General features: G+C 40.6%; 1 protein-coding gene across 1 annotated transcript; it reads right to left on the bottom strand.

The window, feature by feature from the left end:
* Nucleotides 1–5,458: 5,458 nt before the first annotated feature.
* On the bottom strand, nt 5,459–12,094 carry scgn (secretagogin, EF-hand calcium binding protein). Its single transcript, XM_076152778.1, has 11 exons — nt 11,947–12,094; nt 11,629–11,699; nt 9,548–9,640; nt 7,875–7,964; nt 7,611–7,667; nt 7,364–7,441; nt 6,880–6,935; nt 6,668–6,713; nt 6,502–6,561; nt 6,106–6,174; nt 5,459–5,994 (listed from the first exon to the last, which is right to left on the bottom strand). Exons 1-11 carry the CDS (start codon nt 12,014–12,016, stop codon nt 5,866–5,868), a joined length of 819 nt encoding a protein of 272 aa, XP_076008893.1. The 5' UTR covers nt 12,017–12,094; the 3' UTR covers nt 5,459–5,865.
* Nucleotides 12,095–12,155: the final 61 nt, after the last annotated feature.

Genomic DNA, 12,155 nt, shown 5'->3' with positions numbered 1-12,155 from the left:
ACATTGCAGATGTTGATACAGGGAGTGTTTGCAGACGGTGTGTGTTTCAATTGGGAGGTTATCTGAGGCTCTGCTTGGGTTCAGGGAGAGTTAAAAAGACCTGAAGGACCTGAAGGACCTGCTGACGTTTGCCCCCAACATTGGATTATTTGCTCAGAACCGCAAATTGTACAAGGAATGCTGGGAAAAGGTGAGCAGTAGATGTTTACTTTCATTTCATTACATTCCCTGTTGAGATTGATTGATTTCTCTGTGTCTTCCTCCCCCCAACTTAGCGTTCCATGTTTTCTGCTTCACACACGTTGTCAGTTTACTTCCTCCACACATCGACGTATTAAATCGTGGAACGCCTCATAGTTTTGCAGGCCAGTGCAGTCAAACGGTGTGTTTAACAGCTTGGGAGGTCACCACAAATCTGTCACCCAGGGTTTATTTATGGTACGCCACTGTATATGAGCGAAGAGACTGGGACAGTGGGAGCTGTGTCTTATGGTGGGTGGTAGTGCATGGACACAATATGGGGGTTCCACCAAGAAACATGTGCTGTGGAAAAGGCTTGTGTTTAGTGGCTACTGACAGGCTGATAAGGGCTTCCAGATGCAGAAAATCAAATAATTGTACCAGGACTCCAGAATTCTCATATTTCATGTTTCAGGGGAAACCAATGCACGTTCAGATCTAGACGACGCTGCACAAAGATTTGTTTTTGGTTTGCTCTCACTTTTGATGAAAAGCTGCTGTTCTACACTAATCAATCCCCTCCAGCTTGTTCCAATTCTGCGATCACATGGTTTTATGCAAATGAAACAAATCGGCACAATTCTCCATGATGCTGCATAATTTCACAATTTTCGACATATTCACCACATAATTGCAAAGATGATGAAAAATCGTGCGTGATGAAACGGAGAAACGCATTAGTCACGGAGCAGACTGGCACGTGCAAAGCTGCTCCTGAAGCCCACACAGCTCTTCCTCAAATCAGTGATTTTGACTGCAGAAGTCACCAAAAAGTGGGGAAATCCTGGTGGGACTCATTAATTCCAATTTTACACAAGAATGATTGAACCTGTGAGAAACCCTGATTGAAACCTAAAGTACCATAAGCATTCATTCAGCTCAAGTGGGTCTTTTATGGACACTGCACTGTTCAGTCTGTCTGTGCAGCTGCAGCGACAGCATCGGGTCCGTGGAGCTGTTTGTTTTCACTTCGTTTTGGTAGGAAAACCGAAACACATGGACGCCACGTGGGGGAAATCTGCTGTGAAAACAAAAATATTCAAATTTACGAGCACATTTTTACAGGTATTATTTTTAGCTTTGATCTGAGAGTGCCAACAACCGAGGCAACCGAGGGCGGTCTTAGTGGAAAGAGGAAGCAGGATCAGATCACTGCCTTTTACAGACTTTTGTGTTTGTAATAAGCAACACACATTGATTGTTAAAGGTTTGTTTGGCTTATTAAAAGGGACTCTACTGTGTATCTCAGAATCAGAATCAGAATCAGAATCACTTTATTTGCCAATTAAGTTTGCACTTAAGAGGAATTTGCTGTGGTTCTGGGTGCGAACATATAACATATAGAAAAAGAAAAAGACAACAGAAGACAACATATAAAACATCATAAAACTCAGAAATAAGTGAGTCATTTTTCTAATCTATTCTAATTCTAATTTCTGTGTAAAATGACTTGTTTTCATTTCAAAACCCTAGTTGGAATGTTCCTTATCTAATATTTTAGTACTCTTATTGTTATTCTAATGAAGGTCGGCAACAGTTATTTTTGCAATCATCTTTATTTGAACTAAACAACAAACATGAGAACACAAGTTGTTTTTGGACTGAGGTCATGTAACAGTTTAAGATGAGGTGCCACTGTTGCTGCGTGTTTGACTGGGACATTGTAAACCTGCAATGTTTGTCAGTCACACCAGACGGGCCTGTTTACACAGAAAGTGACGTCAGTTTTCCTAAAAAATGACAGTCGCCACACTTGCTATTTACCCAACAGCATCTTAAATACAGGCTCCTTTCATTCAGCTCACATGTACATGCTGGTAAAGTTCTGTGTGACGTAGGTACATGTAATGTTTGCTTCCTAGTTGGTAAAGGAATGCCAGGAATCACCTTGAAATGATGCTATAACTTTACATTGTGTAGAATTTTACTTCTGCCCAGATAACAACAGAGGGAGAAACAATTCATCACCATTTAAAGACAAAATCAATGTTGGAATGTCTATTGAAATGACTGCAGTTTTAAGTATGTCATATAAGTTGGACAAATGGCACCATCCTCCACTTTTCTCTTCCACTTTCGTGTCAACTTTAGTGAATTATTATGCCAAAACATTATTTATTTCTTCAAATTAGCTTCTGCCTCAAAGGTCATCAAGACTGTCAGGTGAAACCATGGAAACCAGCGACCTAACAGATCCATACAATGAGAATTACCTTTACACTTCAGCTTACAGGTCCTGTGAACTGCATTTAGCTGTTGCATTTTGGGAGCAGGAATGTTAGGTTTCACCTAGGAGAGGGACAGAAACGCAGCCCTAAAGAAGGGCAGAGGGAGACGTTTAAGGGTTACAATTTACAACGCCTCTCTTATTTGTTGTTTACTTAGTCAGCATCCTCTAGAGACAGAGAAGAAAAGGAGGGAGTGGAATGAAATGAAATGGGGACAGTGAGAAAGGAATTGGGGGTCAGCAGTCTGTCTCTGGGAAGAGTCTGGTGCCGGGTCCTCTATAAATCACACCTCTGATGCCTGCGCCTGGTTCATGAAAGTGTCTGTGCATAAAGGAAAACCACATATTTCTCCTTGAATTAGTGGCCCAGTGTCTTCTACATGAACTGCCATCCTACATTTGTTTTACGGTAGTATCACTCAGCATGCAAACAACTGTTCTTCAACTGTTAATGTCATGGAATCACCACTGGTTTTATTGGAAGCTGCCAACTACTTATGCATTTGCAGACTGAATTATCCGTTCGAATCTGTTAGCAATAGCACCCTCTTGTGGAAAAGAAAGTGTAGCCCAGTACAAGGAGCAGACAGAGTCAGACTTAGTACCAGATCATTCATGGCCACAATTCCTTCTCTCATTGAATTACATTTTGTGAGATACATAAGGTGTTCTGTGTATAAGCAGGGATCCGCATTTTGATGTTTAATATTTAATTTTAATTTTATTATTTTCACATTTGAAGACAATGTAAAGAGGGAATTAAGTATGTAATTCTGGATATGATCTTATGCTTCTCCAAACTAGCCATAGTCAGAAATGTTTGCTATTGTGACCACTAGAGGGAAGCATTGTGTCATTTAAGCTTTCGCCCTCTCTCTCTCTCTCTCTCTCTCTCTCTCTCTCTCTCTCTCTCTCTCTCTCTCTCTCTCTCTCTCTCTCTCTCTCTCTCTCTCTCTCTCTCTCCCTCTCACACTCTCTCTCTCTCTCTCGCCATCTCTCTCTCCCTCTCAATAAAAGAGAAGACACTATAAAAGAGAAGGCATAAAAACAGTAATGGACATTACTTCTATACATAACGTGTTGTGTGGTTAAAAAGGTTTTCTTTTTTCCCTCAGTCCCTTTTCTATTGACAAAGAGGTGAACTGAAGAAAACGTATCCTATAAACCTTTGATGCCCTGGTGTAGCTTTAGTGATCACTTTACTTCCCCATTACCTTATACGGTGTATGGTATAGATGTGGGTATTGGATAAGGATTAGAGCTAGAAACTTGGTCCAGTGCCCTTTTAGGCCGCCCAGAAACATAGCTGGGTGGGTTTGGGGTCTGTATGTCACTTCCTTAGGGGTCCCGATAGACCCCATACAAGTGTCTGACTCCAAAGTGTTTGTGAGAATGTGCCACGCCATTTGGAGTTGATTGGTGTAGATTTTGTAGCTTATACTAAACCTTAACCCACCTCCACATGCACTATACAAGTTGAGGTTTCATAGTGTGGATGAACTGAATCAAAGTTTGGCTTCCTGTGTGCAGGAGGACGAGTTGTCTTCCATAGACAGATACAGGAATATTAAAGGAACACAGACAAGATTTAGTAAGATTTTATAATACAGTAATATAGTACATCGTGGTGATCATCAAGATCAATGCATTTGGAAGACATACACTGAGTAATTAATTGATTCATAAATTGCGGCAGAGTGTACTGAATGTTCTGCTGCTCCTGCAAAACAATAGTGGCAAGAGCCTGAGCAAACACGTCTGGGATGCATCAGAGCACAAAGCTTTTAGCTTCAATGGGACCCTATTTGTTCTGTCGCAACCCTGTGGCAGATGCTCTGCCCACACAAATACACACCATTGCAAACACTTACCTGGATTCACATGCAAACACTCTCACAATTGCACATATCAGTAGATACACACATACAGTATCTACACACACACATATATATAAACATCCTATGTGTGTTTTCAAGCAGTTTATCCTCGTGAACACACACAGACAGAAACAATAACAGACCACATGTGGTGTGGTCTGGTATTGTTTTGTGAGAGTGCAAAGGGTAATCAGGTGGTTTTGAGTAAATGGATGAAGCTTTTAGCTCTGCACCATTAGTTTCCTTTTAGTGGCCGGAGGGTTTTCCACCTCTTTAATCGCATTGTTTTCTTTCCTCCCTCACAAACAAGACTCGCCCAGACAGCTCATGTCTCCATTTAGTGTGTGTGTGTGTGTGTGTGTTTGGGCTCATGCTTAACTGTAAACCTCTAAATCTGTTTAGTGTTACTCAGTGTTAGTCAATTATCATTCATTCCTTCATTCCTACATTTAAGAAGGTGTCCTGAATGTGTGTTTTCAACCCACAGATTCCACCCACAGCTTCATGCATGCATACACATTCATTTCTCCACACCTGTATGATGTAGATATTGCAAACATTTGACATTATGTACAGCAAAAGTGCCACGGAATAATTTGTGAATGTGAAACTTCCACACTCAAAATCGACACAGAATCTTTTAGTGGTACAGAGTTCTGGATTGTACCAGGCTACGGTCACCCCTGACATAAACTGTATCTACTTTGTATATATTTTTACGTGTATATATAGATGTAGTAAATCCATACATTGTGGCACCTGACATGCAGTGTGCAGAGTGGTTGTGTGTCTGCTTAACATGTGGGTTCAAATCCTGGTTTGTTCAAGACATTTTTAAATTAAACTAATTATTACAATATATGGTATAATACTTCCATAACAATAAGAAGATTGTCAACAATAAGAAGACGGATTATGATAATAATGATGAAATTATTATTAACAGGTGAATGAAAATTATTTTTATCAGTATTACTATTAAAGACCATTTTAATTGTATAAGCTGTTTTATTGTCATGTTAAATGATGAATCTTACATGATATGATATTACATGGAGGATGTATCTGAATGCTCAAATCAAGAAAAGTAAAAAAAAATAATCCATTCAAATCATCATTTTCATCGTTTTAATTTTTGGAACAGTGCATTATATCAAAATGACAGTGAACAACTATCTATCTATTTCAACCATTCTCAGAAACGTGCAAGCGGTCAAACATCAGTCACATTTTTAAAGCTATGACGTCAAACAAAGAGACTTTATATGATCGTGATAAAACATTGGCAGAGTGTGGTTCTCTTTCCATTTGTTTCATAGCTATGGCAACATATCGACCAGCTGAGACACTGTTTACCACAGATTGTACAGCACACACATCCACTTTAGCCACAGAGGAACATTCACGACATTCTTTTTTGTGTACAACATGCTGAAGAAACAATTCAATACACAGACGACTGGCTAGAGCAATACAAGTGGGGTCAGCAAACAAGCCTTTTGGCAAAACTTAAAATACTAATTAAACTGTAGGCTTGACTCCCAGATACAGGGCTAACTCGTTTTTCTGGATTTTTCCATCCTGGTTCACGTCGCAGTGGCGCAACATAATGACTCTCAGTTTTTCCAGCTCAGGACCTGTGATGCTGGGCTGAGGAGGGGACACAAGACAATAGAATAAATAGTTAATATCATTCGAGCAGCACAGGATCGGAGCTGGTGAAGTTGCTTTAACAACAAAGTCTCAAACAGAGTCTCTCACCCGAACCAGTTCCATGATGTCTTTGACAAAGCCGTCCACCTCGGGGCCCTCCAGAGCCTCTGTCTTATTCTACACAGGACAGAAAGACAGGAAGATCACAAGGTCAGACAACATTTTTATACAAAAGAAGAAGCTGCTTGGTGACTGCAGACAGGAATGAGTGACAGGTGTGTAGAGCTGCCTGCTGAATGAGTCTGACAGAGTTACCTCATGATCCCAGAGAGTGACCACACAACACCATGACACATTCATCTCATTATGTTTCATCAGAGGTAAGGAGGCTAATCGAACACTCTTATGCAAAACCACACTGACATTAGATCTCTCTCTCTCTCTCATACACACTATGTGATCTTGAATGTATTAATATTAAAACCATAACCCATAAGTACTTACAACATCATAATGGGCGAAGATCTTGTCAAAGTCTCTCTTCCTCTCCCCTTTACTGGAGGCCTTGGCGGAGAGAAGAAGAGCAGATGCGTTTAGAGGAAAGTAAGAGCATGAGAAAGGGGGAAATTAGAAAGAAATAACAAAGGGAACACCTAAATGACACACTTACATCCATGTTGAACTGAAGCAGGAAATTCTCTTTCAGATCCAAGATCCTACAAGCAAAGAAATCCACACCATATAAGCCACAATCTCTATATGACAACAAAAACATGAAATCATATCTATATTCATTTGTTATACGTCTATAGCATCATCTTTCCACTTCTTGCACACAACTGTATGATTTTAAAAACATTTCATTGTGTAATTCTTCAGTACCTGGCCAGGTCGCTCAAATCCAAACGGCCATCCTTATTTTTGTCAAAGATCTTCATCTGCAAGAAAGAGAAGATGTACTGCAAAAAGCGCAAGGATAACTTTGTTTGTCCTCCAGATGGTTTTTCCCCTCACACCACCTGTGACTCGAGTGGGATCTCATCTCCGAGCAGGAGGCAATCTTTGTCAAATGAAAGAGTATGAGAAAGGTGGAATTGCCTGAAGTGACTTCATTTGACTAATGATGTCACCTGTTATCTCATCTGATCCACCTGACAGATCAATGCTTTCCTGGGTGGTGTCAACAAATACTCAGCCAGATACAGAGGTTGAGTGGTTTTGCATGAAACTTTCTGTCATTAAGAAGAGGTCGCCATGTCAACAACAAGCCTGATTAAACACAGCTGAATGGAACCCTGTGAATAAGTTTCAGGCAACAGCTGAGCAAAGTGACAGTGTGTGTGTGTGTGTGTGTGTGTTTTACTACCATGGTGTCAGTGTACTCCTCCAGCTTGTCAGATGATACGGCCCTGTGGTGCAACTGGAACAAATCTTTCAGGAAAGCCTACAAGGGAAAGAGCTTCTGATATATTTACACGGCAAAAACTGATATATTTACACTGTGGTTTCATGTATTTTACTTTTTTTAGATAATAATATGACAAAACACTAAATGTTTATGGGATTTGAAATGCGTGTGTGTGTGTGTGTTCACTGACATCATTGTTACTAACCTTGAGCTCCTGAGCTGATATGTATCCACTGCAGTCAACATCATATTTCCTCCATATCTAAAAATGAAAAGTTAAAAATGATAACAATCCAAGTTGACTAAATTGTGAGTCTGAACCCACAATTTATTTTTATAAGATTTGAGAGATTTGTGTCAGTTGTGTTATGAACCTTTAGCTCAACCATTCTCATCCCATCTCACATCACCTCATTAAATGCTTTTACAGATTTGTTTAAATGATGTTTGATGTTTAAGAGGATTTTACCTTCATGAAGTCAACACTGTTGTCAAGAGGAGCTTCTCTGCGGAACACTAACAGAAAGTTCTCATCCTCGGGCAGCAACATGTTGGCCAACTGCAACACAAAGCAGTGAGTGATCTCATTGCTGTGTGTTATTGACCATCTCATTCTTGAAGGAGCCGAAGAATAGCAGTAACACGTTCCGATCCACTTTAATCTCATTCAGTTCACGATTTACTGTCCTGATCAGAAATGCTAAGCATGAGCTCCTCCTGGCTCGTCGCCATGTCCCTCCGCTCTCAACTCTCCTGTCCCTACTCATGTCGGCCTTCCATTAGAAGATTAAACTTGGGCCGCATACACAATCTCATTAAAATGTCAAATGAAACCGCAGCCAATTGGGCCAGGAAGTGGAAGTAGATTTTCACAGCAAGCGCAATGCAGCAAGAACTGCGCCAACTGCTGATCAGCAAGACATAAACCACGAGACATGTCCTACCCTCACAGGGTGTTTCCCAACCTGCTTTTAGATGTTAGAAATGATGAAAATTAGAAACTGTACTCCGAGCATCATAATGTTGGAGGATCATTCACTCTGCACACTTGTTGTCGATTACAGTGGTTAGTTAAGTGCTTTCATTTCAAGACTTTGACTCGGTCTTATCACACACACAGCATCAGCACAGCAATCACACAGGATATGGTGGTTTTCATAGCTTGCTTCCTTCTTTCTTGTAGAGCAGACGCCATATTCTCAGATTGAGCTTTTATGTCTATAACTACAATTCCTACCTTAAAGACGGCTTAGAGCCTCAGAAGAAGACACAAAGAGATTTTCACACAGAAACCTGCTCCTGTATCACATACAGTGGATCAGGGCTGTTTAAAAGGTCACTCACTGCTGGCATGTATTGATTTTCTGCTTTATGGATGAATGCCAAGGACTCGGCTGATAGAACACATTCACAGAACTAATGAATACGGGAAGTGTCTCCTTCAGAATGGACAGAAAATGCACTTTGCTGCTAGGATGACACAATGCATCTGAGCCAGCAAGAGCCTTGTCATCAGAGTAGTTTAAGTGAAAGAAAAAGAGCTGCACCCTTTTTATACTGCCAGTCAGGTTTGGTTTAATCAAATAAATGGACTCATCAAAAAGCCCTTTGAGAATCCAAACACAGTGAATTGAGCGGAAATTGATTTTTCGAGGCCCCAGTCTGGAAGAGATCAGTCAGTTTGTTCTCTTCGCGACTTGGTTTCTAACAAGAGTCAGGTGAAATGTTGGGGAGATTGAAATAAAGACCTGATTAGTCTCCTTTTGACAGCTGGACCAGTTGGAAATAAAAGATCAAAGCGCCTGGTCTGTAAAGCAAAACAGATCTGACTGGCCTCATCTTATATCTCATTCTCAGTCAATTTCCGTCTGTATCATTGTCATGGATACACAAGATAAATAAGAGATGAACAGGGGATGTGGTGGAAGAGGGGGGCGGGGGATAAAGATTAAAGAGGGCAGAGAAATGAGAGCAAGAAAGGGTGGACGGAGGATAGAAAGGGTGAGAGCGCCGACAACTAAGAGGGACTGAAGACTGTTGCTATGGGGGTGTGGTCATGTACAATAGGGTTAGTTAGTGTTCAATACCCGCATGACCTCGATGAAGGACACACGTTGACATGCAAAGACACGGATCTCACACCTCCTGAATCTGTAGCTTCCCATCAGCTGTGACATCGTAGGCAGACATGAAACGCTGCTTCAGCTTCTGGACTTTCTCCTCAGTCGCTTGTTCCTACAGAACAGAATCGAAGAGAATAAAGAGGAAATTAAATATTATGAAAGCATATCATCATATAAGAGATTAGTTTTTCATCACCTATTGTTTCATTTAATTGAGGCATAAGTCATTGAAAGCCTTGACTAACATATTGAATTTGTAGCACTTGGTTATATTAGGCAGCGGTCACCATGGAAACGCAACATTTTTGATTTTCTTCTTTCAACTATGAAAACAACATGCCCGAGATCTTGTATCAGTCAAAATGAGCAGTTTGTCACCTCTGTTGTCTCAAAGAAAGAGCGTTTCACAGGGTGTCAATGATCCTGTGGGTTATTGATGACTCACCCAGATGGCAGCAGACTGAAAGATGTTGCTGGCTGATTAATAAACACAGGAAACCTAACTGATCTGATCTTTCATGTGCTGATCTCTTGCCACACCGTGCACAATTGAGGACCTACTCGATGTCTGAGAAAGTACTGTGACAGGTTACATGACGGGACCCAGTTGACCCACATACATGGACCTTTATCAAGGTTTAAGTATCAGGTTAGAGCAGCATTGATTGATCAATTGATCAGGATGGATCTCAACAAAGCCGGTGGGATGAAGAGCACAAGTTGTTCAAGTTGTTCTAGTTGTTCTAAATTGTCTCTTGGTAAACCTCAGTCGCTGTAACTATAGAAACCTGTTGATCATCAGTGTTTGGTGTAAATCATGGCGTCAGGCAGTGCAGAGAAGAACACACAGTACACAGACAGCAAGAGGCCAGACAAGTATTAATCTTCAGCATCACCCTTGTTTTAATCTGGCTTTATTCTGTTGCTAAGCAAAAACATTTATGCGTGTGATTATTTGATTTAATTTAGATTATGCCCAAATTGTAGCGCATCTACTGTACTGCTTTCTGTTCACTTGTTAGGCATAAACACAGATAAGAGACGTGATGAACAATATGAGAAACACATGACTCACACATCTCCATCTTACTTGCCCAGGGTGTGTTTGGTAATAGTTTGTAAATCATATAATTTAATATATATTTAATATAACATGATGGAAGAGAATCTGTTTACTGTGAATGGTGTTTGTAAATGAAAACTTGAATATTTGTCCCTGGGCGAGAATGGTGCAGGAAGGCAAATATATTGATCTGAAAGGCAAACTGTTGGTGGTCTGTTTGCTTTGTTACAACCCCACGGGTATCATAGGGATACATACACACACACACACACACGCACGCGCACGCACACACACACACACACACACACACACACACACACACAAACACACACACACATTTTCTTAATTTTCCTCTCCGTTATGGAGGCCCCACTGGTCTGGAGGAGGCTGAAGCTTTAGTCAGCACGACATTTTAACCTTGTTCAGTTAACATGATGCATCATTTCAGCATTAATTTGCACACAAACACACACACACACACACACACACACATGGAGAAGGATACACTCTTAAACCTACTACTATCTTTTTTTCTGGTACAATATGTAAACAAGTCAGCCTCTGTGACATTAACCAGAGCTCTTTAATTGTGTTGTTTCTGACATCCGTATTATCACCACACCCATCCAGATTACAGCGTGAAGGCAAAGGCTCAAACACATACACACACATATATGCAGTGAGCACACATATAGCAGTGAGCAAAACACACACTGACACACCCGCATCTTAAGGCAGAACATTATACGGAAAGATTCTAAACAGGAGCCAAGTGATCATTCAAAGTAGTGATAAACTGAAACACTTCCTGGCTTGCAAACAAACAAACACATATAATATAAAATGTAATTATTTTCTGCTTATATGCAGCTGCAGACCATTCAACAAGCACAGGACTGATTCATCTTGATGTGTTAGTGACACTGATGTGGCCTGTAGGTTCATATAGCTCATGTGTTGCATGCATGTTCAAACTGAGATGGGGGTTGTGTTGTTGTTTGTGTTGTGTTTGGATGATGAACAGATAGTTTACCTACCTTCGAACCCAGTCGCTTCATCATGTGACGGAAAAACTCATCAAGCTCTTTTCCCTCAATAAAGCCATTATCTGTAAAAATGAAATAAAACGTTGACATGAAAATTGCTCTGAAACTCGGGAGAAATTGCACTACTTATTTACTTTACTTTTGTTTAAGTTACTTTTGATTTCCTTATACAGAGAAACAACCAGGAGAAGTTAGTTTGCAATGGTAAGCACGTTATACATATGAAAGGTCAATTTCAACGTCCCTTTTTTAACAATTCTCTCTCTACATATGGTGATGAAATGTAAGAAATGTAGCAATTGTTCTCACCATCTGCATCAAAATGTTGCCAGACCTCCAGGAAACCTGCAGCATCCAAGGTGTTCAAGCCGCTCTCCATTGTACTGAGCAGATGTGTGTAAGTCGTAGTAACAGTGATGAACCTGTGCACACTGTTCAGCCAACTGCTACTTGGTTGACATATGGGTCTTTCGACATTGTAAAAACCACACCTCCTCTGTGTGTGTGAGTGAGAGAGA

The sequence above is a fragment of the Genypterus blacodes genome, unplaced genomic scaffold (genome assembly GCF_046128005.1).
Source record: "Genypterus blacodes isolate CSIRO-AG114 ecotype Tasmania unplaced genomic scaffold, CSIRO-AGI_Gbla_v1 ptg000057l_1, whole genome shotgun sequence".
Taxonomy (NCBI): domain Eukaryota; kingdom Metazoa; phylum Chordata; class Actinopteri; order Ophidiiformes; family Ophidiidae; genus Genypterus; species Genypterus blacodes.
This window is presented reverse-complemented; position numbering and strand designations above follow the sequence as displayed.

Bases quoted from the DNA above. Each gene is read 5' to 3' on its own strand.
- scgn (XM_076152778.1), bottom strand. From the start codon at position 12,016: ATGGAGAGCGGCTTGAACACCTTGGATGCTGCAGGTTTCCTGGAGGTC. The intron at 6,562-6,667 runs GTAAGTGTGTCA...CTCTCCGCCAAG, and splicing joins TGCTTCAGTTCAACATGGAT to GCCTCCAGTAAAGGGGAGAG. The intron at 5,995-6,105 runs GTGAGAGACTCT...TCCCCTCCTCAG, and splicing joins ACATCATGGAACTGGTTCGG to CCCAGCATCACAGGTCCTGA.